The sequence below is a fragment of the Chrysemys picta genome, chromosome 4 (assembly GCF_011386835.1).
Source record: "Chrysemys picta bellii isolate R12L10 chromosome 4, ASM1138683v2, whole genome shotgun sequence".
NCBI classification, from domain to species: Eukaryota; Metazoa; Chordata; order Testudines; family Emydidae; genus Chrysemys; species Chrysemys picta.
In genome coordinates this window covers 13,289,158-13,317,120 of record NC_088794.1, presented here as the reverse complement: position 1 = coordinate 13,317,120, position 27,963 = coordinate 13,289,158, and the positions used below count along the sequence as shown (strand labels likewise).

The following is a 27,963-nucleotide window of genomic DNA, read 5'->3' as shown; positions in this document are numbered from 1 at the left end:
TCCAGCACAGAAGTATTGTGTATGCTTGGCTGTGTGGCTCAGACCTGCTAATTAGTTTATCCTAAGGAAAATGGAAATTCTGTTTCTCCTGAAATTTTAAATTAAAAGCCCTGTATTCTCACTCTAGGCAGCTGACCGCAAGAGCTGCTGTTTACCTAGAAGAGTCAGAAATGCTCAGAACAGCAATTCACTCTCTTGTGCTGTTTACTCCCCTCACGCCACACAGTGTGTTTTTAGAGGTCTATCTGTAATTCTGTTTTGTTTGACTTTATTAGAGCACCGTGGCCCCCCTTCAGGAACCAACTCTGCCAAACAAAGTCCAGCCCCACAGCACAGACCTATGGGAACAACACAAGCCAACTCTGCAACAGCAGACAGGTATGATGCCTTTCAGACAGATGGGAACCAAAAATGAACAAAGAATGAGCCTGGCTGGTGTGATACCCAAGGATGACTTAGGCTGGGGCTGAATCCATGCGCAGAAGTGAGGGGAAGGAGGGGCAGCCAACTGTGGGTCATGTTCCCCATATCCTGCAGCAAGCCCTCATCTCAGTGCACGGGAGCATCGTCTGGGCATTGCCCTTGACTGCATCTAAAAAAGGGCACAAATGCTCCATCGTTCAGGGTACTTAACAAGGACTTGGAATTGTTGCCTCAGTAACTCCTGTATCAGCCTGGCCCTTATAATCTCATGTAACTGTTAGTGTTCGTGCTATGCACTGTCTTTGGCATATGTTGTGGGGAACAGTAATTGATTCACAGATTATGCTCACTCATAGCTGAAGACTATTCCTGTTCTGTTACAGAAGAGGGTGTCTACGGAAGGGGTTGAGGACTAAGCTGGATAAGTTTATGGAGGGGATGGTATGATGGGATAGCCTAATTTTGGCAATTAATTGATCTTTGACTATTAGTGGTAAATATGCCCAATGGCCTGTGATGGGACACTAGATAGGGTGGGATCTGAGTTACTACAGAGAATTCTTTCCTGGGTGTCTGGCTGGTGAATCTTGCCCACATGCTCGGGGCTTAGCTGATCACCATATTTGGGGTTGGGAAGGAATTTTCCTCCAGGGCAGAGGCCCTGGGGTTTTTTCACCTTCCTCTGTAGTGTGGGGCACGGGTCACTTGCTGGAGGATTCTCTGCACCTTAAAAAAAGAACAGGAGTACTTGTGGCACCTTAGAGACTAACAAATTTATTAGAGCATAAGCTTTCGTGGACTACAGCCCACTTCTTCGGATGCATACAGAGTGGAATAAATATTGAGGAGATATATATATACACACGTACAGAGAGCATAAACAGGTGGGAGTTGTCTTACTAACTCTGAGAGGCCAATTAAGTAAGAGAAAAAAAACTTTTGAAGTGATAATCAAGCTAGCCCAGTACAGACAGTTTGATAAGAAGTGTGAGAATACTTACAAGGGGAGATAGATTCAATGTTTGTAATGGCTCAGCCATTCCCAGTCCTTATTCAATCCTGAGTTGATTGTATCTAGTTTGCATATCAATTCCAGCTCAGCAGTCTCTCGTTGGAGTCTGTTTTTGAAGTTTTTCTGTTGTAATATAGCCACCCGGAGGTCTGTCATTGAATGACCAGACAGGTTAGTGTTCTCCCACTGGTTTTTGAGTATTATGATTCCTGATGTCAGATTTGTGTCCATTAATTCTTTTGCGGAGAGACTGTCCGGTTTGGCCAATGCACCTTGAAGTCTTTAAACCATGATGTGAGGACTTCAATAGCTCAGACATCGTTTAGGGGTTTGTTACAGGAGTGGGTGGGTGAGATTCTGTGGCCTACGTTGTGCAGGAGGTCAGACTAGACGATCATAATGGTCCCTTCTGACCTTTAAAGTCTATGACTCTATGTCTAGGAGAAATTGGAAATGTTATTCTTGTATGTCTAGGCTGTTCAGGGATCCGATAAATCAGGAGGCAGATATCTAAGACCAGCTCTGATCAGAGATGATACTCCATCCCTTCAGCACTTTTCTCGGACCAAGGGGTGATTACTTCTGAGTGGAAATCACCCAATAAAACCCCAATCAATAAATGGTTCATGAGATCCTGGGAGATGCTGTCAGTGGGGAAAATATTCACAGGGATACTCTGTTTCACAGCCAATGTATCAGTTATGTAGCACAATGAATAGATGGACATGCTGGGTTTTTCACCTATTTTTCCCATATTAGCATTACCTTTATTACATAATTCAGCAGTACCCTACTTACCCTGGGCACTGCTGCAGGATGATCTTCTCTTACCTGCTTTAATTAAAATGAAGGTTTAAAAATTAAAAGTTAGCTTGATGCTGTCACTGCACAGTTTAAACCCATTCATAGCAGTTATGTGGCCTTTTTCTAGATGGTGCACACTGATTTTTTTTTTAATCATTGTGATGATGGCAAAGAGTCTGGGATTAAATCCTCAACAGTGATTCATTTCCTGGATTTTGCATGTTAGTTACATGAAGTACCTGATCATGTTCTGTCTGTGTATGAATTGGGGACACTTCATGCTCAGGATAAACTAAGCATTATATACTGTCAAAACTGTCTCACCTGTGAGTGAAGTGTGCGAAGAGAGAAGGGTTCCCTCCAAATGAGAACAGAGGGTAAGACTGAACTGCTATTTTTTGTACTCTTTATAATCCTTGGGTTCACAGAAGACCCTAGTGTCAGATGTCCCTAACTCAGGAATGAAATAGCTGACGCAACTCCTTGTGCCAAGCAACTGACTGATAATTGATGGTCGGCTGTTGATGTGCTGCAGTAGGTTAAGGTTATAAATTACAGATGATGAAGAAACAACTGTTAGATACCCTTTTAATTGTATAAGCTTTGCATGAGAAAACTCTATTGTTGTACAACTGATCTGTTTCTTGCTGGTCCATCTAATAGTAACTATTAGCAAGACGTTGCTGCAGATTCATTCAGTTTCCATGTAAATGTGACCTGAGTAACTTAACCTTTCCTTCCATCAATTTGCAGGGGAGTCACAGAAGATGAAGCTGGAAGAGAACTTTCCAACAGTTACAGGCTTCCCTGGCCTGAGCACAAGCACTTGCCCCAGCCCGATGGCGGTGTTCTCTCCGTTGTAGGCAGCCGTCATTCTCAGGTAGACACCTATCCTGAGGAGCCAAAAGATTGCAAGATCCTGGTGGTACTGAGGTCCTAAAATTCAACTGCCACTGACATCTGTATGCTAATGGTCTAGGATAATCTTTCCCTTAGGAGATATGGTGTTGAGAAGATATTCTTTGTTATGAATGTGCGGACTAGGCATGTGTCAAACAGTAGGGAGGATGTTTTGCTAATACTTAATATTTTAATGTTGTTATCAACTTAGTCTAGTTTAATATTGCTGATCATTATAGTTATAAAAGAAACAACAAACCTTTGAAACAGAACTACTGTAACATCTTGGGAACATTCTATATGGAAAAACAGTTCATACATATTTAGGAATTTTAGAATTAAACTGCTCTGCCGATTTTTGGCTGGGTATAACTCTGCCTCATACCGAATCATATGATGGGAGTTTGTGATGAGTCAAATTCAATTGCATATTGCACTTAATTAAAACCACATCCCTTCATAGGTGTGTATTAAAACCTGCCTAGTGTGTGAAACTGAAGGGATTTCTCTGGTTTTATAAAATACCTTTCCTGAAAATGTAGGGGAAACTAACAGAAGTTAAAATTTCTCAGTCCACAATTCTTCATCTTGTTTATCTCGTTTCTTATGCAGAGTCTTGGCTGTTCTCCAGTAGAACTGGAACGAGGCCCTCGGGGTTTTGGATTCAGTCTTCGCGGAGGAAAGGAGTACAACATGGGCTTATTCATCCTTCGACTTGCTGAGGATGGGCCTGCCATCAAGGATGGAAGAATTCACGTGAGTGTCAGAGATCACTGATGAATTCAAATAGGTTAGGCTCCTCAAGATGTTCATTACCCAGTCAAAGAATTTGCTTCACTGTAAGTGGTTAGTGTCTCCCTGCACACACACAACAGTTATTTAGACCGGCAGCAGTGTAAGAGTTGTAATTGCAGAGAGGTAGCAAACTGTGTTGATAGTTGTAATGTTTCAGGAAATAAAAATCCCAGCAACATGTTAGGGGGAAAGAAAACTGCTCTCTGTGCACCACTGCCACTCCCCAAGAAAGCTGGACACCATCTACTCTAAAGACATAGTAATAGATGTTTCCAACAATGAATTCTTCTCTATAGACAGTAGTTTGCCAGAATGAGTGGTTTTTAGAAGCCCAGACTGGAAATAGCACAATGAAATGCAAGTCTGTTGGAAGGTTCCCAAAGTCCAGGTAAATGTGGGTTTGTGAGAGCACCCAACCTTTGTGTTTATGCTGAGCTTTCATTGTTCAGCATAAAATTTTTAAATGGTTCCAAACCAAGTGCCTTCCCTACCAACATATCCTAATGTTAATTCTTGTGTGTCATGTCTAAGAATCCCACTGTTTAAATATTGTCTCCTAAACAAACCAAATATATGCAAAGGGCGAAGGCAGCGTCACAACAGTTGGAGACCAAACACAGTTCTGTAATTACTGTCCGTAAAATGATTTTTACTGGCTGGAGCATGGAACTGAGAATCAGAGACTCCTTTTAGTTCTGATTCCATTCCTGCCAGTGACATGTGGTCTGGCCCTTTACACAAGTCACTTCACCTCTTTCTGTCAGTTTTGTAGTCTGCAAAGTGAAAGTAGTAATCGACTACTTTTGAGAGACGATGTCAGGCTTAATTGGATGCAAAATTCAAAGTGTTAACTTTTATTGCGCTAATTCTTAACATTTAGTCGTTAGCTTTTCTTATGCTTGGGAGATTGCTTGAGTCTTAGCGTGCTGCTTCTGTTTTCTCTTGTACTGCTCTTCCAAGTGCGGTTATGCTAAACTCCAGATCTTGGCATTCAAGTCACCAGCAACTGAAGCTGCAAATCTTGGACTTTCATTGCAGAAATTTCACAGCAATAAACAGAATCTAATGTATACAATTCCCTGAACTCTTGCTGTGTTCAGCTTTATAAATTCCCAATCTATTGGGGACACATAATATAACTCTTTGGGCTCTGTTCTCAAAAATGACATCAGCACAGCACACTTATCTGCTTTCTCCTATGGGTCTTCTGTGCCAAAGAATGGGTGAGCTGTAAGATAAATTTGACTGTGAGGTATTCATAATAAAACAAATTTCAAATATTCATCCTCACACTGGAGCTCATCTTTCTTTCATTATACTTCTGATGTGATATTTGCATTTCTCCAAAGATCTGGTAGGCCTACCAGATATCATGTAATAAGATCTCTTCCTCCTCCCAACAGATAGAGATAGGAAAACAAAACTCTGGTGTCCTCCCTGTTCCCCTTCTCAAGGCACTTTACCTGGCTGATCACACCCAGCTCTTTCCTGTCTCCCTGCAGGTGCTGATCACCTTCTGGTCAGCTAAACTAGGGGATACATTTTGTTCACGGTTAGTGGTTTTAGCAGGGCTCCTCCCACTGTAGCAATCTGTATGGAGCAGCCCACTGTTATCTGCTTCCTGACCCTGCTAGAGGCAAGTATTGTTCCATTTCAGAGCTCCGCGTTGACTGACTGACATAGAGGGTCCAGTCTTGGGTAGGCTGTTTCCCAGAGGACATCAGTGAATTAGCTGGGTGCCTGCACTGTATGGGAGAGGCATATTCAGCTGTGTTTAAAATGCTCTTTCCATGCTTGAAGCAGTAACAGTTTCACACCGGAACTATAGCACCCTGAAAAACGAGTTCATAATGGGACAGCCTCATCTTCTGTGCCCTGGCAGCAGGTATGTGCCCTCCTCCAGCCCTTGAAAGCGAAAAAGCTGGTGAATTTGCTTTCCATGTCCACTGGGCTGATCATGCCTATACACTGATAAAATGGGAACCTATCTATCATAGTGAAGCTCCACCAGTGGTGGCAGCAATGGAGGCACTAGTATAGGCAAATCCCTGAGTCCTATCTGTACCAGTACTGCCATTGGAGCCATGCCCCACTGGGAATCTTGAGTCCTGAGGGCCAGCAAGGCCTAAGCGGTGTCATTCTTATACTCCATGCATTGGAAAATATTTGCAACCATCTCCTTCATGGCACCTGACTCTCTTGCAAGGGCCACTTCTCATAGCTTCTGTTGCAGAGATCAGCGGGATGAATAGAATTAATGCTCATAACAAAACATAAGGAGTGACGTCAATGAAAACTGTGGAAGCAGGTTGTAGACTCTGGAAACAGGAGCTACCTCTAGATTCTCCCTGGCCAGGGCAGAACGTCTCCGTGCCTAGATAAGCTTGTTCACGATTCTGTGCTGTCCAGTCTTTCCCAATTCAACCACAGAAATGGCCCTCGGCCTTTCCCAGTCCCAATTTAAATACACCTCTACCCCAATAGAACGCTGTTCTCGGGAGCCAAAAAATCTTACTGCATTATAGATGAAACCGCGTTCTATCCAACTTGCTTTGATCCGCCGGAGTGCACAGCCCCGCCACCCCAGAGCACTGCTTTACCACGTTCTAGCCGAATTCGTGTTATATTGGGTCGCATTATATCTGGGTAGAGGTGTAATACTTTCTGAGGGAGCTTTTCAGATACTGACACAAAGGAGCTCTAACAACCCAGTTTGTAGCTGGTTTGAACATTAGATGGTAAAACGCACCTTTACCCTGTGTTTTCCCAAATGGTTTTGTGTCCTCCTTCTGGTTCATTTATTATTGTATTAGCTCTCCATGATCATAGGGTTCTATGTGGGACTGTAACCTTCTTCCGTAGCATTTTATGTAACTGATCTAAGTAAGACGCGTGCTCTTTAAACTGCAACTTTTATGTAGTAGTGACACCTAATGGAAAATCAGTTTAATTGCAAGATGAATCTAATGCTCTTTCATGGGTTAGAATCCAAATGCTTTCTGATATTCTCAAAAAGAACAGAAGTACTTGTGGCACCTTAGAGACTAACAAATTTATTAGAGCATAAGCTTTCGTGGACTACAGCCCACTTCTTCGGATGCATATAGCTGACTTCTGATATTCTGACATCCATTATCTGATGCGTTTGTTAATTTGCATCAAAGTCCTTAAAGCTGGTATCTCACTAGTCAGGAATGAACTGGTATTGTCATACAGTGAACTCTCTCACTCAGAATAATAAATCCTTTCTTTTCCTTTATGGGAAACCTATGGGCAACCCTCTCAGCTATATTAATATAAGGGTGTTTGGCGGTTTATTAATTTTAGAGTAATTACCACATGCCTTATAACAATCTATTTAAGCACCTACACAACGTGATTAAGTATCTTCATGGTGCAAGTCTTTATAACCGAGCATCAACAAATTACTTTTATGGAGTGAAGATGTACTCAAGAACATGGATGTATTAAACATTTATCAAATGGAAAATTCATTTCAAGTAACCTGAGCCCTTTAGCGCAGCCAGCTTGGCAGAATATCTACATGAAAAATTCACTGACCAGCCAGATGGGTGAATTATATTAATGTTATATGTTAGTGGCTGTAGGAGAGTAGTGCTAGAGCTGAGTGGGTTTCAGGTAATGGAAGGGACTAGGGAAAAGGAAAGCTTGGCTTGAGCTATGGCTTTTCCTATATTGAATAAGAATCCAGTTACAGTAGTAGTGCTTGATGAAGTTTAATCTGGCTGGTATTGTCTTTTCAGGTTGGTGACCAGATTGTTGAAATCAATGGCGAACCTACCCAAGGTATCACTCATACACGAGCCATTGAGCTGATTCAAGCAGGAGGAAATAAAGTTGTTCTTCTTCTGAGACCAGGGACTGGCTTGATACCAGATCATGGTAAGTTACAGGTTGTACCAATTTGTCCGGAGGGGATGGGGGGAAGGTGGTAAAAAGAAATGTGTGTTGACGAATGTCTAAAGAGGTTGGATGCTGTTGTGCATGCACTAAAGCTACTTAGCAATATCCTTCCATTTCTGCTGACTTTCAAGCTGCCTGTTTTCATACAAGCACAAATAATGTGACCAGAAAAAAAACAAATCTGTTGCCACGGAATAGTTATTTTACTGGAAAGACAAAACAAAATGTAATGTTATTGCAAGTATTCTTTAGGCCATGTTTTGTTCTGATGATCCCATCCATCTCCAACTTGATTTCTGTGCTCCTCTACACACATTATAATTAAAGACACAATTTGCTTTTACACTTGAATAAAATCTAGTATGGTATAGGGCTTCTGTCAAGATGATTATTTTTGTGATGCTTCAGTTTCTCTTATGAACTTAAACTATAAAACGTTAAATTTTTCAAAAACAAAACTTCTGAAAGAGTGAAGGTTTTGCTCTTGGAATAGAAAATTTTAATTGTGACTTGTTTTTTGCATATAAGGCAGCAAAGCACAAATCTATAAGCAAATTGCTTGGGCAGAAATGCCTGCAAGAACTTCAACTGAGTTCAACTGCAGGGCATGCTCCAAAATCAAAACTATTTGTGACTGTCAGTCTTTCAAAGCAGAGCACTTTGAGAACAAGAGAATTTATTCCTCCCTGTGCCAATTATATCCTTTTAACCCTTTGCACCTGCTGTCAGGCTTTTGACAGGAAAATATTTAAACCATGTAAGGATCCTTCTTATGGCATAACAGCTCTGTAGTAAAATTGGAATGGTTAGATACAGAGCCACTTTCCCGCCGTAAACGCCCATGACTTTCGTAAACAAATTAAAATCAGACAACTTGAACCTTCAAGCATAGCATAGCCTATGAAAGTTTGTAGCATTCTATTATATGCAGGCAGGAATCGACCTCCACTTAAGAGAGATGAAATTGCTCAAAAATGTTTCTTCCTATATTTTTTTCCCTTCTCCCCAATGAACTAGAAAATAACTTCACACCATGGTCCTAAAATACACTGTGTGGTACCATCAGAGCAAATAGTACAAAGAATAAAAGCAAAGAATTTCTGAACTACAGGAAGACTTCTTGTCTTGTTTTTATCCTTCGGGTTAGATCCCCTCAACTGGCTTCTATTGAGATCACATGCATCTCCTACTGAGTTAGCCCTTATGCTCATAAGGCTTGGGGTTAATTAGTATTTTGAAAACTTAAAATAGATCTCCACTCAATAAGTGAATTCCAGCTCTCTCTATTGCCAATAGATATTTAAGCTTACAATAACAAACCTAAGAGATCTGTTTTGGTTTTTCATGCAGTCATAAATATTTGGCACAGAAGTGTGCTGCACTTCATAACAATAGCAGGCATCAGTAATATTCCATATCTCCCTCCCTCCCTGAGCTCCGCCAGGCTTAAGTACAGTAATTCAGGGGGGAGGAGAGGGGCTCTTCCATACTATCACTGTGTTGTCTCTTGTGTTCTGCATTTGAATCATACACATCTAATGAAATCTTTTGCTTTCTGTGATTTTTTTGGTATATAGTCCTGGGCTTTTTCTCTTCCTCATTCAGGTCTGGCTCCTTCCAGTTTGTGCTCCTACATGAAACCTGAGCAACATTAAGGCTTTCAGTGCTTTTCTTGGTCTTTCCTTAAAGACTTGGTAAATCTGCATGTCTTGTGATTCACCTTTTTTTTTTTTTCTTTTTAAGTACAACGCTATAAATAATAACCGCACCTTCTCCCTGTTTTCAGTTTTCTTTTGGCATCAATTGAACATAAGAACGGCCCTACTGGGTCAGACCAAAGGTCCATCTAGCCCAGTATCCTGTCTACTGACAGTGGCCAATGCCAGGTGTCCCAGAGGGAGTGAACCTAAGATTGCAACAGTTTAGGAAAGATTTTTAACTTGCGATTCTGCTACACGAGGCCTACAGCTATGCTGAACCTCCACATTCAGTTAATGCAAACCTCACAAGCCCTTACCAGCCTCAAAGATCTTACCAACATCCTTAGCTGTATTTTTCCAAAAAATTGTTAGCTGTAAACTTAAATTTTTAGCTCACAGAAAAGTGAGGAAATCGGTTTTGTTTAGTGTGTGTGTGTGAGTGATGTGATATAATGTAAAAGTTTGTTTTAAAAAAAAAAACTGGTGTTTAGATCACATTTTGGAAGTTTAATACATTTAGATAAAAAAATCATTTAACCAATATTCACACAAACATTTGTCAAACCATTCTGCTTCTTCACTTCCAGGTGATCAAGATAGTTTTAATCCATCATCCTCAAATATAATATATGATGAACAGTCACCATTACCCCCCTCTGCAGTATGTGATTTACCAGTACTGGAAGAAGCTTTAGCAAATGTTCACATATCTGAGAAACTGGAAGAATCTAAGAACATTGTGCCTGAAAAGAAAAGCACTTTAACTGAAAACCACTCTGAGCTGAAGCATCTGTCTTCTACCCAGAAGCATATGAAGAGATGGGACCAGCCTACCAGTTTAGGGTATAAGCGGTCAAAAAATTTAGAATTAGTAACTGATGACCTCATTAGGAGAGACAGATCTGAGAGTCCAAAAAGATTGGGCACATCTGGGGAATCGCAGCAAGCGGGGCTCCACAGTCCAAGGAAAGGTGAGAGACAAAACACACACAGCAATCTCTCAGACCAGTCTGAGCATCCCAGGAGAGGTAATACACACTCAGAAATCAATTTAAAAGAAACTTCCAGAGGAAGCCAAGGCAGATCTGTCAGTCCCCAAAAGCATCCCAAAAAGGAAGAAAGTGGGGACAAATCAGACAAGTTACTAGAGACTCAAGATAAAATAGCTGGTGGTGGTGATATTGAGATTATTGAGCGGTTCAAAGATGGAAATGAAAAATCAGGAATAACACAGCAAGACACAAAGCAGAACATTGCTAGAAAGAATAAGAAGTGGTCTCAAGAGAGAGAAAACCCAAAAGCAGATGAAAAGACTCTTCCATTAAATAAGGCCAATGAGCCTAGGAGAAAAGTAGATGAAGATGAAAAAGTAAAGAAAGCCAGTGCTGGAGAGCCAAGTTCTAGCAACTTCAAAACTACAAGTCTTTCTGATGTTTCACAGCTTTCCAAGGAAAAAAAAAGTAGGCTCGAAACACAAGATCCAGTTATTCTGAACAAAGACCACTCAGAAAAAGACTTGGAGCCAACTGATGAAACCAAAGATGATGGAATTTCAAAAACTGAATGCAGCTCTCCAGTCAAGAAAGCACCAATAACTCCTGGACCTTGGAAGGTACCAAGTGCAAGTAAAGTCACAAAAGCAACAGGTGTCACTGAAAAACGGGTCTGACTGACAAACATTTTTAGAACATGTTTTAATCAGGTTTCTAATACGGTCAATTAAATGCATCTTTTTTCCACAAAGTTGTCATTTTTCAGAAACTAACTCCAGAGGCTGGACAGTACATTTGATTTGTTCTTAAAATTAACTAAGCTGCATGAAGGACCTTTCGGATTGCTTATAAGCAACTCTCTTCCATAAGCTGCTGTCCCCTCATCCTTTTGAAGGCAGTGTCCTGCTGCTCTCTCAACATTGCACTGCTAAGGCTTTCTCAGATAGTATTGTGAGTTTCTGAACAAACTTTCTTAATGCCTGTATTGCCAATGTGATCATGACTCACTTCTTGTTCTTGTGCCAAGTTATGTACTGTAGCCAATCAATTTCATCCTCCTTGTACGTTCTTCCCAGACACAGCAAAGCCAAGATTTTGTTTGAAAGTAGCTATTTTCTCAAAGGCATGTCGCATGTTTATATAGGGGAATAACTCGAGTTCTCACAACTTCAGTAAGAAGGTGAGTGTGCTGGTTCTATTAACTTTAGGGCAGCAAATGAGCCACTGATGCTGCCCCACTGGCTTCTTTTCTTAAAAGTTCCTAATACCTAATGTGACATTACTTAAAAAGAGAATTGCATTTTGTTCGGATCTATGGGGTTAGTTTTGCTTTCTGTTAGCAAAACAAAATGTTTTAATTTGCTTAATTCGTTTAAGGTAATTCTAGTAACTATCTGCAAAACACAAATTGCAAACATAATTTTGAAGACTAAGTGGTGAAATCCTGGCCCTGTTAAGTTACTGGCAAAAACATCCATTGACTTCAATGGGGCCATGATTTTACCTTGTCAGTTCTTTAGAAATAAGGAATGGACTTGGTGCTATGCTTTCAACCTCCGTCTGGTACTGTATGTCAAAGCACCACATACTATATGTTTCAAAAACACTTGGAAATGTCCCATCTTTACTTGTAAAACTAACAATTGATAGGTAAAAGCAGTATTTGAAACAGCAAATCCTGCTGTTGCAAACACAGACAGAACCGACCACAGCTTCTTTAAAAAGTCCCTCTGACCTGTGCCTACTATTAGAAGTCTCCTGTGTTTTATTTGTGTGTAATTGCTTTTGGTTGAGTGAGAAATAGATGACATACAGGGTACATGAGACTTAATATCTATTGTTTGGGCTTTAATATGTATTTAAATGTTGAGGAATGTTAACAAGATATTTTTATAGCAGTCTGCAGAAATTTCATGGATTGATTTACTCAATAGCATTCTTAATGGATTTGATTTACTGACCTGTGCTAGGTTTTCAATGACTGAAAATAAACAGTAAAAGGAGCTGGGCCAGTTCACAAAAGCAGAGGAAAAAGGTAAGGAAAGTCGAGATCAGTTGCTGGACCCTCGTGTTAAACTAATGACTTGCCAGTTAAAAACATAACTGAGCAGCTGCTAAGTCTCACTAAACTTAAAAAAAATCAGTTCTGACTTGAAGCTAGAAACTTTTGAAATAGACAACTACTCAGCGGTAGGCTTAAATGAACAGTTCTAAAATAAATAGATTTTAAAGCACATCTGAACTGCCCTCTGCTGCTTCACATTTTATGAATCCATCAGTTTGCTGTAGCATAAAGTGTACAAATCCTCAATATTGTAGAGTTTGACTGTGAAAATATTTGAGTTAGCCTATGTAGATATTAATCCTGTATTCTTTGTTGATAACCCTGTGGGATCCTCTTTAAGAGTTGTATGCACTTGTTCTAACCATTGAGAATAGTACCAAATTCAGAAATTTAATACTAAGATGAATTAGCACCATTTCAATGGTTAACTGTCAGCAAGTACACATCCATCCAAATGCTGTTTTCTGATTGTTAACATTGTGACCTGCTTTGGTGTCCTCTGTTTGAGTCTTTTCTAGAGAACTTGTACCTGTACTTACTGTATAAGATGACTTAGCAATGTGGCCTTGGAATGCTAAGCAACATATGGATGTAAATGTTTATATATTGTACAGCACCTTTATATATACACTTCTGAGGTTCTGACTAGAGACCTGTAAATCGCTCATTATTTTTTATATAGATATATTAAAAAGAAACTCCCATTCACAGCCTGTTCATTCTTGCACTGTAAAATGTTAGCTGTAGACTGATTTTACAATGATGCGGTTTGCATTAACTGTCTTTTAGGTAAATATACAGCCCAAGTTACCCATAAACATCCATATTTTCCAATGATCGACTGCATTAGTCATCTGAAAGTTACCTTGTCTCCCTTTTCAAGTAACATACCCAATCAAATATAATATAATACCAGCTGTTTGATGGAGTTTGCTTCCATGGGTTTATTTGTATTTTAAATGTCACTTTATACATTTTTACTACTTTTCATTGTACAGAAAATAGCTTTGCATAAACAATTTACTACAAAAAATGACCTATGTCATCGTCCCTTTATGGCGTGAGATGGAACAGTGGAGTTAAAGGTATCCTTTTCTCTCAATATTAGTCCTATGACTGACTTACTATTTCTTAATTTATTGAAAAAGTCACCAGCCTAAGGAAAACACAAGCTGCACTTGCAGCAAAACAATTTCTCCTAGGGAGGTGGCTTTAGATTCTTTCCTCATACCAGTTGTAGACTTAGATCTCATGCTGAAGCAGAGGTTATCACATTCCTGCCTCTCACCTGGTTTTAACAATCAGTCCTTACCCCAGAGGGCCATTTACTTCTTTGTCCAAGGTGCTTTATCAGTAGTGTTGCATAAAAAGGCAGCTACTGTATACTTTTAGGAGGCTGTGCATTAGAACAGAGGAGTCTTCTTTTCTTCACTTTTACCACACCTCTGAATAATACTTACCTGTGTTAGAAAGGTAAGGCACTATAGAAGTAGAAAGCATTAATATTTTCCAGAATGCTTTAACAGTCCTATTGACCCACCTCCTCAAAACTCTAACCAAGTCATTACCAAAGATTAAGTGTTACATGTAAAATGTTAATTCTTCAGTTTTCTAGCTGCTACCAACATTGTGAAAAGTGTTTATACACTGATGGTGCTTTACAGATTGAGCGGTTGTAGAGAACAAGTGTTAGCATATTCCCTTGTGGAGAATGCTTTGCTTGTTCTATTAGGGGTTATCAGTCAAGAATAATGAGTTGTCTGAAGAACACTTAATTATATAAAAACTATCATCTCCCCTGGTGTGTGCAGCCGAGTCGCTTTAATGTTGCTATGCAACTGAAAGTTTAACCAAGTGCCTTTGGAGGCCATATTTACCTTGGGTGGACTGACTTTCATGAAAGGCTGCAGTAGCACAGAATAAAGGGGCAAGGTCCAAAGCAGACCTGGCCTCTCTAGCCTAAAGGCACTTAAATGAATGTTTCTTTACTTGAAGTCACTACACACATGGCACCTGTCTATCAAATGGGGCACTAGAGGAAGATGCAGTTGATGGAAAGAGGAACAGGGATCTGCTCTAATATGTAAACTAAAAAGGCACAGATAGCAGAATTTTAAAGTTTACCCCCTAACTATCCAGCACCTGGAATGTTCTGCTCAGCTGTAATGCATTTAGCCTGGACAGTTATTAGGAAAGTGAGTCCTCTTGTCAAGGCCTTAACACCATATTTTAACAAATGAAGAGCTTATTTATCTCTTAAAGCAGTAATTGGGAGTCCTAGTACTGACTTACTGCAGTGGAATTAAAGGTCTCATGTTAACGAAGAGGAAATGGAGAAGCTGCCACAGCAAGTTAGTTGTGTAACAAAGAGCCAACCTGCTGCAGTAACTTATCTATCCATATACAAATAGGCTTTAACAGGGCCATGGCCACAAGCTGTTGTATACAGAATCCCATATTGTTTTCCTACTGTTTTGAGGCCCCTCCAAAATGTCTGGTTACTGCATACTTTGGCCCCTACTTAATACGGAAATGCCCCTTAACAGTGTCACACTGCTGATGGACAAATCAAGTTTTGTTTACTTAGTCTACAAGTCCTGGGCTGCCCTCACAAGTCTAGTTTATTCTGTAGGCTCCAAAACTAAGCAATGTGAGAAAACATCTTCGATACACAAAGAAATATGCCAAAATTTAGGACCACCTCTGCCTCAAGCCAATGTCTTGCTTCTATCCAGTGTTGTCCTGATGGTTTGATAATCCTCACAGCATTGAGGGCTGAGCCTTGGCCAGTTCATGGTTTGATTTTCCATAACTGAAAAGAGAGGTTAGGAATTGGTATTTATCTGAGAGACTTTAAATAAAAAAGCCAAACAAGAAATCTCTTGAATAAATGGCAGCTTCTAGTCTGACAGGCTGAGATAAAACGTATCCTGTTACATAATGGTTTAGGCATGCTAGACAGTCAATGCAGCTCTGCTTCTGCGGCAGCCAAAAACTTGTAGTTTATAGGAGTGTCTACTACAGCCCAAAAAACTGCTTGTGTGCTTATCTGAATGTATCCACTCACCATTCCTGCTGTCCTAACACATGAGTGGGTTTGACCCAAAGCACAGATAAGAGGGGGAAACAGGTGAAGCAATTGTGCTAATGACAGCAAGTTAGTGGCAAAACCAGAATTAGACCCAGGTCTTCTGTAAGTCAGTTGGGTTCCAGTCTCCTAGAACATGCTCCTTGCCATCTCAAATGGCAGCTGCACTTACTCTGATATTGAATCCAAGAAGATCACTTATAATGCCCGATATGGCAGACAGGATCACAACTCGTGTGATGTTGTAGATTAAAGGGTTCATAGTCAGGCCATAGAGTCTAAATGGTGTGTCTAATTCCTGTAATGAGAAAATGGAAGTTACACCTGGACCCAGTTGTAATCACCACCATTTTCAATTACTCTGATAGCCTGCTATAGCCCAGACAGACTTCGGCCAACCAGATATTGCAAAATCCATTGGTACATTAGATAGGCATCTCTGCCTCAGGGCTGAAGCATTTCACTGACCCTATCATAAAGGGTGAGAATCTTCCTTATGGCAACACTTAGATCAAACCAGTGGACTGGTGAACAGTTTAGAATTTTAAAACTGGGAAGCATCTTGTAGGTGTCACACCAGGCTCATTCCCTAGTAATAAATGACTGGAATCCTAAAATTCTGCTGAGGGAGAATGAGGAAACAAGACAGTACGACTGGAATGACAAGCCAGTTCTCCACCTCCCCAGTCCCTATTCTTATCCATGTTACTACTGGTATCACCCAGCACCTCGGTCATGGACAACCCCATTGTGCTAGGTACTGTACAAAGACAGCATCCCCTACCCCAGAGAGCTTAGACAAAGACAACATATTCAGATGAGAATACAGGGAAGCAATGAGAGGATATTGGTCAGCATGACAGGCACTGGTCTCAGCACATTAGTGACCTAACTCTTGTCTTTTTTGGTAGGCAACAGAGAGTTAAGAATAGGAACTCACTTTCAGTAGCTTTGTAGACAGTTTTAAAACATTGTTCACTAGGGAGAGCTGTTCTTTCTTGTTTGGCTTCTTTTCCATCTTTAGGTATAAGTTGATCTGTGATGGAAACAGGTATTTTAGAGCAGATTTTACATTCAAGCGCTTCACCCAAGTCACAGCTGTGTTTACAGCACAGGGACCGCAGACCTATGCAAAAGTCACTACCCTGCGCATGGTGCTTACTTGTGGTTTTCAAGTGCAGCAGTAATAGATTAACAAATATCCAATTTTTTTCCCAGAGTGATAGGGTTCTTCTCACCCCCCAGCCATCAACAAAAAAATTAAAAAGATTTAGAATTTGGGCCTGGGTAACTGGCTTTCTTCCTTTAAGCCTGCTGTAGGAGCTACTCTTCTATTATGAACAAATAAAAATCAAAAGGGGTCTTAAAAAAAAGGCACTAAGCTGAAATGAGGGAGGAGTTCATTTGAACTGCAAAGATCACTTTCATACTAGAAAACAGTAAGCCCATGGGAGGGTGAGCTGCAGCGGAGATACCTGTTCAGTGAGCAGGATTGAAATATTACTATATTTTTTGTTAGTTTCAGAGCCCAGTGATGCTAGGCGCAGTAGAAAAAGGAGGAGGGCTGTTTCCCAGATGAGGAACTCCCAGTTGTAAGCCGCATTCAGGAAGGTTTTGTGCCCTTTTAAAACCTGTATTAAACAAAACAATGAAATTGGCAAATAGACTGAAATGTTCCTATTCACCTACTGTAGCCACTTTCATTCAACACACAGAAGCCACTATGGCCTGTGTGACCACCATAACATCAGCCAAAGAATTCACCACTCCCAAATACATGAATAAAGGTAGGACAATAATTAAAGTGAAGTGAGACCAGTCTATATCAGCCTGATCAATACATTAATATTCACTCCCTTTATCCCTGCCATCTGATAGTTAGATACATTGGGCAGCACTCTTCAGAGAAAGTGCATTTTGATTGTTAAAGGAACTGGTTGGATGAGTCTTTCCCTCAGCACACATGAAACTGGATCCCAACATTACTACATTCAATGCAAAGCCAAAGTTGAGATGGGCAGTTAACTAGCAAAAGCATAAGCATTCATCTGCAGCACAATGAAACCATTTTGCAAACTGTTGCTAACAACTATACTTATCTACAAAAGGGGAAAAAAGCCTCTCTGAAATCTATTTAAGGACAAAAATCCACCTGCAAAGCAGTTACCAGTTATATTTCGAAGAATATTTTCACTGTTTTTTTATTGCTCACAGAACATAAAATGTGAGTCTCACCTGTGCACAGCATATGAAAGCAATTGATAGAGCCAATAAAAAGATTGAAGAGACAACTACATCCACAGATCGCTGGGGCCCTCTCCTCTGTGGAAACAAAAATGTTTAATCAGATCTGGGAAACCTTTTGCATTTCAGTAAAAGATAGCGCAAATATAGCAATAGTTTTCAGCTACTCAGGAAAAAGTTGTAAGATCCTGAACTCCAGCTTCTGTAGCAGCTGGAGTCCACCTGCAACCTTCCACCAACTTCGTTTACACCATTTGCTTTAGTCTGTTAACATTTAAACATATACTTGCACTCTTTGGATCACGACTTGCCTTTAGATAGGAGCGCAGTGATAACCAAATTTTAATATTCTCCACCTTCTTGAGTCTGAAGTGGGGGATTTCATACTTCCTGGCTTTCCGGGCAGATGTTATGTGACTAAAAAGTTTGGCAAACAAAAACCGCTGCAAAGAAAAGTGTGTCAGTAAAGAAAATCCACATTGATATAGTCTAATGTTAGCATCCATATGGTGCTTAGTATAATATGTATGTTAGTTGCTAAACAAATTATTTGTGCTTGCCAGTGGTAGGAATAACATTCCTGTACAAGAGGAAACCATGACAGCTTTAGTATCTCTCTCACTTAAAGGATAACAATCATCCCAGTATACCACATCTACAACAATAGTAGCAAACTAGCAAACCTGTTAGCCACATTTCCTTGTGGAAGGATGTGATAGATAAAAATACACATCCTTATAACCTGGGCCCATCAGAGGATTTGTCTTTAGGGCAATCAAGTCCAGCCAGGCAGCTGTAGTCTTTAACCTTGCTGTCACATTATTTCCTGGTGGACTCTTATTTCTCATTCTAAGACGAGTCTCATAACTGTAGGCTTCACAGTATGGTAGGGCTAATAACTTTTCCTAGATTGCTCCAATTTGCCCCAGACTTGTAAGATAGCAAGTACTTAAGGTTAATTTCCTTTCAGCAGTACGGAGAAAAAATAGCAAGCTTTAAAGACTAATTCATGGTGGAAGTTAGTCATTGCATCTCTCAGGGGAAGAGACCTGCCACAGCACCTCAGGTATAAAGATATCCCAGCATTCCCCACAGTGTCTTACTGCTCCCAAACATGCACCTCAGCAGCTGCTTTAAGAGGGGAAGCAATGACAGCAGCTTGAATGTTGCAACAGAAATGTGCATGTTCATGAAAAGTAACCCAGCACATTTAGACAAACCTGTTTGTACGTTCTCTCAGCAACACACATCATAAAGAAAAACATCCAAGTCAGGCAGAGACGCTCAAGGAAGTTAATCACAGCCAAGACAATGACAGGGGTGATGGTAGGAGCCCCACAAAAGATATTCAAAAGTTCCTTCACTGAAATGGATCGCAGCTGTTCAAGATTCTTTGTATGGAAGAGCCGGTAGAGGAAAGGAAGACATGCTAACCCAATGGTGACAACGTTTCCCAGCATCTGATAGCCTACTCCCTGCTGATAGGCATTAACCTGGAGAATAGGCAAATATCATTAGCACTACATGAGCTACAACTAATTTTTTAAATTACTGTAAGTACAATATTAAAAAACCAATAGGGGAAAATCCTCCAATTCTAAAACTCCATTAGGAAACCTGTATGTGTAAGTACATACATAACCTTCTGCTTCAAAGAAACAGTATTTGGTGTGGCTGTAAGATAAAGTTCAGCCATTACACACTTCATCTTTCCACTCACAGAACTCAGAACACAGCAAGGGCGCAAGAATAAACCAGGAAATATACTAGAAAAGTTACAGCGAAATAAAATGATTCCATATTATGACATCACTTCCTCCCCCTTACAATGACCTATCCATCTCCCCCTCTCCATGGCCATCTCACTTCTGAGAAAGGTGCAAGACTGACCAAAATAGAGCAACAGCCATAAGCCACTAATTTTAATTGCACTAAAAGCTTCCAACTCCTTGTGGCTCAGAACAGGGAATAATGTCAACATGAGGTAAGCATCTGCTGATAAAAGGCTATGTATTATTTTACTGTCATTCTTAGACCAGGGGTCATACCCTCTGCTTCAAATTAATGTATTTTCTTAAATCCCTCTGCAATTACTAGTTAAGAGTATTTAGGACCATCTTTAATAAAAGGTACTTGGACTTGTACAGTTTGCAGATGCATCACAATTTAGGGCACATCTACATTATGATGTTGCTGATAAAGCAGCTTATGCCAACCAAATTATGTAAGCATATGCACTACAGCGCTCCTCCTGCAGCTGTAACTTGCCCACTACGTCGACCTAGTAAATCCACCTCGATGAGATGCTTTAGGCATAGGTTGACGTAGTTCAGACAACACACTCTCTGTATAGACATTTACTTGCATCACCTGTTGTCTGTCAGGCTGGCTGACAGCCAGATCCATGAAATTGACAATGTCAATTTCCCTGCTGGTAGGGTTCCTGTTCTGCAATTGAGCAGGGGGGTGTTCCAGCTGTGAGCTCCAGCTGTCAGCACTGCTTTGCTGCCCAGCGCTGAGAGCCTAGATTGTGGGCACCCTGCAGAGCTCTCAGCTCCACACTCCGCAGGGAGCTTGCTTCACGGGGAGTGCAGAGCTGAGAGCCTGGGTGGCAGCTGGGAGCTCAGCCTAGAGCTTAGGTCAGTGCAAGTGCTCCTGGTGAGAACACACATCGCTGACAGGAGGGTAGTGTGGACATGAAAATCTGCAGTAATTTATTGCTGTGGCTGTAAATCAATCTAACATAAGTAGACTTAACTTTGTAGTGTAGACATGCCCTTAGAAGGGGCAGGGGTGGGGGGGAAGAGAGAAGAGGAATCAATCCTTACTCTGCTCATGATAATCCCGCTCATCTCCAGCACAGACATGTCCACCTTCTTGCACTCACTTCCCTCCCAGATCAGGGCACTTACTTTTGCAGATGCAGGGCTCGTATTCTGAAGCCAGAACAAATGCTTCTGGAGAAGAAAATGCAACACATACAACATACTGAAAACATTTCTCAACTATCTACAGGAAATGGTTTCAAAATAGGCAGCATTTTTATTGAAAATGTTTGTTTGAATATAGTTTTAAATTTCAACATGGAAACTATAAATTATTAAAGGAAAAATTGTCTGCATATACATCCAACAGCATCTAGCACAAGGCCTTGAGCCTGATTGCGACTCTGAACATAACGGCCACACTGGGTCAGACCAAAGATCTTCCGACAGTGGCCAATGCCAGATGCCCTAGAAGGAATTAACAGAACAGGTGATCCATTCCCTGTTGCCCATTCCCAGCTTCTGGCAAACAGAAGGTAGGGACACCATCCCTGCCCAATAGCCATTGATGGACCTATCCTCTGAATTTATCAAGTTCTTTTTTGAACCCTGTTACAGTCCTGCCCTTCACAACATCCTCTGGTAAAGAGTGCCACAGGTTGACTATGCATTGTGTGAAGAAATATTTCCGTGTTTGTTTTAAACCTGCTGCCCATTAATTTCATTTGGTGACCCCTATGTGTTCTGAGAAGGAGAAAACACCACTTTACTCCACACCAGTCATGATTTTACAGACCTCTATCATATCCCCCCCCCCTTAGTTGTCTCTTTTCCAAGCTGAAAAGTCCCAATCTTATTAATTTCTACTCATATGGAAGCTGTTCCATGCTCCTAATCTTTTTTTGCCCTTTTCCAATTCCAATATACCTTTTTTGAGATGAGGCCACCAGAGTTGCATGCAGTATTCAAGATGTGGTCGTACCATGGATTTATAGAGAGGCAATATGGTATTTTCTGTCTTATCTATGCCTTTCTTAATGATTCCCAATGTTGTTTTTTGACTGCCACTGCACATTGAGTGGATGTTTTCAGAGAACTATCCACAATGACGCCAAGATCTTTCTTGAGTGGAAAGGGCTAATTTAGACCCCATCATTTTATATGTATAGTTGGGTTTATATTTTCTAATGTGCATTACTTTGCATTTATCAACAACGTTCAATTTTTCTGCCATTTTGTTGCCCAGTCACCCAGTTTTGTGAGCTCCTTTTAACTCTTCAGTCTGCTTTGGACTTAACTATCTTGTAGTTTTGTACTATCTGCAAGTTTTGGCACCTCACTGTATACCATGTTAAATACTGGTCCCTGTACAGACCGCTGGGGGATACCACTATTTATACCTCTCCGTTCTGCGAACTGACCCTTTATTCCCACCCCTTGTTTCCTATCTTTTAACCAGTTAGGGATCCATGAGAGGATCTTCCCTCTTATCCCATGACAGCTTACTTCGCTTAAGACCCTTTAGTGAGGGACCTTGTCAAAGGCTTTCTGAAAGTCAACATACACTATATCCACTGATCACCTCTGTCTACATGCTTGTTGATCCCCCTCAAAGAATTCTAGTAAATTGAGACATGATTTCCCTTTACAAAAACCATGTTGACTCTTCCCCCAAATCATATTCATCTGTGTGTCTTGTCTGATAATTCTGTTCTTTAGGATTGTTTGAAACAATTTGCCTAGTAATAAGGTTAGGCTTACTGGCCTGTAATTGCCAGGATCACCTTGGGAGCCAATTTTTAAAAATTGCCATTAGCTATTCTCTAATCATCCAGTACAGAAGCGGATTTAAATGATAGGTTACAGACGACAGTTAGTAGTTCTGCTATTTCACATTTGAGTTCCTTCAGAACTCTTGGGTGAATGCCATCTGGTCCTGGTGACTTATTACTATTTATCAATTTGTTCGAAAACCTTCTCTAATGACACCACAATCTGGGACAGTCCCTCAGATTTGTCACCTAAAAAGAGTGGCTCACATTTGGGAATCTCCCTCACATCCTCAGCCATGAAGACACTGGCCTTCTAGCAGTGGTCACCAACCAGTCAATTGGAATTAACTGGTTGATCCTGGAGGATCTCCCAGTCAATCGCAATCTCCAGCTGCGCAGCAAGGCTGCTGCTAAGACTGGCTTCCTGCTTGCCCCAGCCCCACACCGCTCCTAGATGCAGATAGCGCGGCCTTGCAGCCTTCAGGGCAGCAGGGGGTCTCTCTCCACGCGCTGCTCTTGCCTGTAAGCACCACCCCCACAGCTCCCATTGACTGGGAATAGGGGGCTGTGGCCAACAGGAACTGTGGGGGCAGTGCTTGCAGAGAGGGGCAGCACACAGAGCCATATGCCACCTGCCTCCCTCCCCACCCCAGCAGGGCTGCAGGGGCACATTGGCACTTTCCAGGAGTGGCGTTGGGGCCAAGGTAGGCAGGGAGCCTGCCTTAGTGGCAGCCACACTGCGCCACCAACCAGTAGCCACTGGAGGTAAGTGCTGCCCAGCGGGAGGCTGCACCCCAACCACCAGCCCCTTCCCAGAGCCTGCACCCCAAGCCCCAGCCCTGACCCCGCTCCCAGAGCCAGCACCTGCACACACCCTCCTGCACCCCAACACTCTGCCCCAGCCCTGAACCCCTTCCCAGAGCCACCACCCTGTACCACCTCCTGCACCCCAGCCCAGAGCCCCCTCCTGCACCCAAACTCCCTCCCAGAGCTTGCACCCCTGCCCCAGGCTGAGCCCAGAGCCCCCTCCACACTGCAAACCCCTCAGCCCCAGCCCAGAGCCCACACCCCTTCCCAAATCCCTACCTCAGCCTGGTGAAAGTGAGTGAGAGAGAGGGGGGATGGAGTGAGTGGGTGGGGCTTTGGGGAAGGGGTGGGGCAGATCCTGGGTTGCCCTTAAATTCAAAAAAGGTTATCCTGGGCATAAAAAGGTTGGAGACCACTACCTTATAGTCTTTGATTACTACTTTAACATCTGAACCAGTGGGGCCACCGGATGATTGTTTAGCAGACTTCCTGCTTCTGAGGTACGTAATTTTTTGTTGTTGTTGCTACTTCAGTCTAGCTAGCTGTTCTTCAAATTCTTTTTTGACGTTCCTAATTATATTTTTATACTTCACTTGCTAGAGTTTATGCTCCCTTCTATTTTCCTCAGTAGGATTTACCTTCCATTTTTTTAAAGGATGCCTTTTTGCCTCTATCTTTTACTTTGTTTTTTAGCCATGGTGGCACTTTTTTGGTCCTCTTATGTTTTTTAATTTGGGGTACACATTTAAATTGAGCCTCTATTATGGTGTCTTTAAAAACTTTCCATGCAGCTTGCAAGGATTTCACTTTTGGCGCTGTACCTTTTAATTTGTTTAACTTCCTCATTTTTGTGTAGTTCCCCTTCCTGAAATTAAATGCTACTGTGGTTTCCCCTACCTGGAATGTTAAATTTTATTTTATAGTCACTATTATCAAGTGGATCAGCTGTATTCACCTCTTCGACCAGATCCTGTGCTCCACTTAGGACTAAATCAAGAATTGCCTCTCCTCTTGTAGGTTCCGGGACTAGCTGCTCGAAGAAGCCGTCATTTAAGATGTCAAGAAACTATCTCTGCATCCCATCCTGAGGTAACATGTACCCAGTCAGTATGGGGGTACTTGAAAGCCCCCATTATTATTATTGAGTTTACTTGTATGGCCTCTATCCCCCTGAGCATTTCACAGTCACCCTGGGTGCTATTACTAATAAAGTGATAATATTACAGGCTTCCTACTGTAACACTGAAGACTGAAATGCTAGATCCAAAGAGTGAGAAGCTATGATTAGTGCATATGCACTCCCCTGAACTAGGAGAATATAAATAAAAAATAGTATCTTCCCACCCAAGTTTTAGAGGCTATTGTGATGCTTTCATAGCAAGAACTGTTGTGGCTGGGATCCTGAATTTCCACACTCTTTCCCTCAGGATACTTTTGCTAAATAGAATCAGGGTTCGAGTCTATGTGCCAGAGCATTCGTGCATCCTGTTCAATGCTTCCCTCATTTATTTTTACATTCATATTTCACTTTAAGACAGCCAACCACAGTCTAGGTACTGATGGTAACTTGTTTTATAAATCCGAAGTAAGATAATATCTATGCTCATCATTGAATTTTACAGGAATGTCCATCTGCTAAATCGTGTCCATCCTCAGAGGAAACAGATTAGGCCATGGCGCTTTTATTCATTTTGACCTGGCAAAGTCAACTTCTAGCAATGTGTTTGCACAAGTTACAACTACAGAATTTACTTCTTGTGTTATTTTAGAGGGTACAAGTTACATCAAAAGAAAAATATTTCATAGGCTTCTCATCTATTGCAAGTGGTTAAACAGACCTGTTGGAAAACATCGTCTTTCAGGTCCCGTTTACTTCCTTTTACATTCCCTTCCTCGCTGTCACTGGTGTAGGAAGAACGGCACTCTGGTCCATGAAGCAGATCATCCCAGAGCATGTCCTCTGTCTCAGAGTCATGGCGGGTGCTTTCAGAGTCTCTCCGAGACACACTGCAGCTCTGGGACCCACCACTAAAACAAGACCTTGATTCCTTTAAAGAAAAAGGAAGTTTACAAACGTAACTTCTCCATACTGAGCCTTCAACAACAAAAATCATTTTTTAATCTTCAAGTAATATGTTCACAACCACATGGTCAAGCCAAGCCAACCTGAAGCCACTATGACAAGCTAGAACAGAAAGGACATTTCTACAGAGGGATGCTTTTGCGACATGAACTCACAGCAACAAGCTATTAATGTTTTCCCACCTTCAGAATAACTTACACTAATTTCATGAAAACTCTGAAGGCCAGGAAAATGGAACCAGAACTTAGAATACATTTTAATAGCTTCGTCCTCATTGTGGGACAGAGTTTAGTGAGAATTTCTACAGCTGGAAAGGAGACTTACTTCTTGATTTCTATGAAAAATAGAATTTTTAGAATGCCTGATGTTTACTCCAATACAATGTTATCCTCCCAACAGCCAAGTTTCTAATGAAGAGTGATTAGAGGCCTCTGAGCGTGCTGCTGCTACCAATAGAATTTCATAAATTGAATGTTAAGTTCAAAATTCAAAGCACTGAAAAGGTACAAAAATTATGGAGTTTAAATGGTCAGTTACAAAGCTCTTAAAAAAAAAAATCAACTCTTACCTGGAGGAGACAATCTTCATCTAAATTCTTCCCTGCTTTACAACCTGGAAAGACTATAATCCCAAATACACAGTTGAGGGCCGTGGAGTCTGCCTGGTTTAACCTGTCTCCCTTGGTACTGCAACAACCACTATGCCTTTCAGACTATGCAGGCAGTAAACAATGGGGTCAAATGAAAGCACTTTGCATTGGAAACAAATCTCATACACTTCTCTTGTGCTGTAATCTATTATGATCCACAAGCAGGGAGTATCATGTCATATGAATGCTCACAGAATTTCATTTTTTGCAGATCTGACCGTAAGACAGGGCTGTATAAAAGTATCAACAGGGGAATGACCAGTGGGAAACCAAGACAGCATTGAGTGTGACAGCCCAGGATTCCAAGACTGCTTAAAGCTCTGGAAGGAAGACTGATCGACAGCTTCGCTCCTCTGGAAGTGTGAGCAATAAGAGTAAAGTCTGAGTGGAACAGAGAACCTTCTCAGAAGCTAGTCTGAGACTGTGAAACTAACTCCTCAAGGAGCTAAGGACTATCACAAACCTCACCACTTTCTGTTCCAAGTGCAACACACAGCAACAGGTATATTTAACAAAACACACCCTATCAAAATAAGACATCGTTGCACACACTTATCCCTCTGGGCAGAGGATGAGAGAACAAGTGACATCTGGGTAGTCACGTGCTCAATGCAGTACTGCAAGGCATTCAGATACTACAGTGATGAGCATCGTATAAAAACCTGAATAGAACAGATGTACCACTCTGCCCACCTTAAATGATGCAAAGGTCTCTGGTATTTTAGAACCCCTACCTGACTAAAGGCTGTTGAGTCTAGTTCAGATTCTTCCACACTATCGGACTCTCTGGTACCTTTAATGGCTTGATTGACCTGCCATAAATAAAAAGGAAAAGTTAGTTGAGAGCCAATAACAGTAAACTTCATGGAATCTTAAGGTAAACCAACAGAACTACCTGTGAAACTGACTGGTTTGAAGTAGTAAGAGGTCTCCTATTCTTGTCTTCGTAGCTATTGTCACTGGAGGCCCCTTCTACACTTCTGCGTAACAAAATCCTCTGTGCCATGGCTTCAGCATCCTCTTCACTTGACAGCTCATCAGAAATGCCACCCATATGTGTGCCGCCCTCCTGGAAGAAAAGCAACCATCTAAACAAACTAGAAGATGGGGCTAATAAAACTAAGCAGATCTGCATCAAGCAGAAGTATCTGGCCAGTATTACCATTGCAATGTTGTGGTTACCAACAGTGTGAATTCCAGACTAATACAGTAGCCAATAAAAGGGAAATTACTTCTACAAGTACAAGCAGAACGAGGAGTTAAAAGAATCAAACAAGTTCTACAACTAATGGGCCAGCCCTGTCATTGCAGCAGTGGAAAGGGGGGGAGAAACATCCAACCTCTCCAGCAGCTAAAACAGAAAAGGAGGTAATTCAACTCCTGATCTCCTCCCCCTTCATTTCCACAGCCTGATGCCTCAAAGGCCAGCAACATCCACAAGTCTTTGTGTGACCCTGGGCATGTCATGAAAGCTGTGGCCCAACAACCAAGTCTATTCCCTCCCCGAATGCCTTCTTCATGTATTAGAGACTTTGGGAGCACTGCTATTCTTGTCTAAGTAACTCTCACCAATCCCAAAGTCTTCATTTTAGTGCTTGCACAGATAAAACTTTGGTTTTTAAGGTCACATACAAAAATTCCATCAGGTGAACCTGAATTATCTCCCAACAGAAGGACACACTAATTGTTTGCAGGGCAGATGTTTTACATAGTAGAATTTTGAATTCTGTTTGTTTTTAAATCAACCAACCTTTGAATTGAAGACCATCCAAATAAACAAGCATTTCAGTATAAAGAGGCCTCCTTTATTCTTCCCACAGGTTTCCATGTTTAGCATATTTATGTTCTATTGTAAGTTAAAATGGAGTTTATATTTACATCTGACATTAAGGCACCAGCACCAAGTCAGTCATGACTGAAGGATTAATGCAGAAAGGAAT

At 41.3% G+C, this 27,963-nt stretch overlaps 2 protein-coding genes across 24 annotated transcripts in view; one reads left to right on the top strand and one right to left on the bottom strand.

The window, feature by feature from the left end:
* MAGI3 (membrane associated guanylate kinase, WW and PDZ domain containing 3) overlaps nucleotides 1–27,818 on the top strand; it is a 230,134-nt gene extending 202,316 nt beyond the window's left edge. For 2 of the 7 annotated variants that reach the window (XM_005303533.4, XM_042852646.2), the window contains 5 exons: nucleotides 276–378; nucleotides 2,993–3,119; nucleotides 3,752–3,895; nucleotides 7,699–7,837; nucleotides 10,146–13,323. In XM_005303533.4, the coding sequence (XP_005303590.3) occupies nucleotides 276–378; nucleotides 2,993–3,119; nucleotides 3,752–3,895; nucleotides 7,699–7,837; nucleotides 10,146–11,227 (1,595 nt within the window). In that variant the 3' untranslated portion in view covers nucleotides 11,228–13,323. Of the gene's footprint in view, nucleotides 1–275; nucleotides 379–2,992; nucleotides 3,120–3,751; nucleotides 3,896–7,698; nucleotides 7,838–9,463; nucleotides 9,553–10,145; nucleotides 13,324–13,613; nucleotides 13,746–24,308; nucleotides 24,381–26,234 lie in introns of those variants that run through there. The other 5 variants (XR_010600371.1, XR_010600370.1, XR_006175059.2 and 2 more) reach the window with 5 other exon arrangements.
* PHTF1 (putative homeodomain transcription factor 1) overlaps nucleotides 13,535–27,963 on the bottom strand; it is a 23,694-nt gene continuing 9,265 nt past the window's right edge. For 6 of the 17 annotated variants that reach the window (XM_005303534.4, XM_005303537.4, XM_065591424.1 and 3 more), the window contains exons 9-19: nucleotides 26,919–27,092; nucleotides 26,758–26,835; nucleotides 25,130–25,339; nucleotides 20,776–20,904; nucleotides 19,168–19,440; nucleotides 18,259–18,390; nucleotides 17,939–18,025; nucleotides 17,179–17,334; nucleotides 16,644–16,739; nucleotides 15,876–16,001; nucleotides 13,535–15,427 (exon numbers count right to left, since the gene is read on the bottom strand). In XM_005303534.4, the coding sequence (XP_005303591.2) occupies nucleotides 15,407–15,427; nucleotides 15,876–16,001; nucleotides 16,644–16,739; nucleotides 17,179–17,334; nucleotides 17,939–18,025; nucleotides 18,259–18,390; nucleotides 19,168–19,440; nucleotides 20,776–20,904; nucleotides 25,130–25,339; nucleotides 26,758–26,835; nucleotides 26,919–27,092 (1,482 nt within the window). In that variant the 3' untranslated portion in view covers nucleotides 13,535–15,406. Of the gene's footprint in view, nucleotides 15,428–15,875; nucleotides 16,002–16,643; nucleotides 16,740–17,178; nucleotides 17,335–17,938; nucleotides 18,026–18,258; nucleotides 18,391–19,167; nucleotides 19,441–20,775; nucleotides 20,905–25,129; nucleotides 25,340–26,757; nucleotides 26,836–26,918; nucleotides 27,093–27,773; nucleotides 27,870–27,963 lie in introns of all 17 variants that reach the window. The other 11 variants (XM_042852648.2, XM_065591420.1, XM_042852651.2 and 8 more) reach the window with 3 other exon arrangements.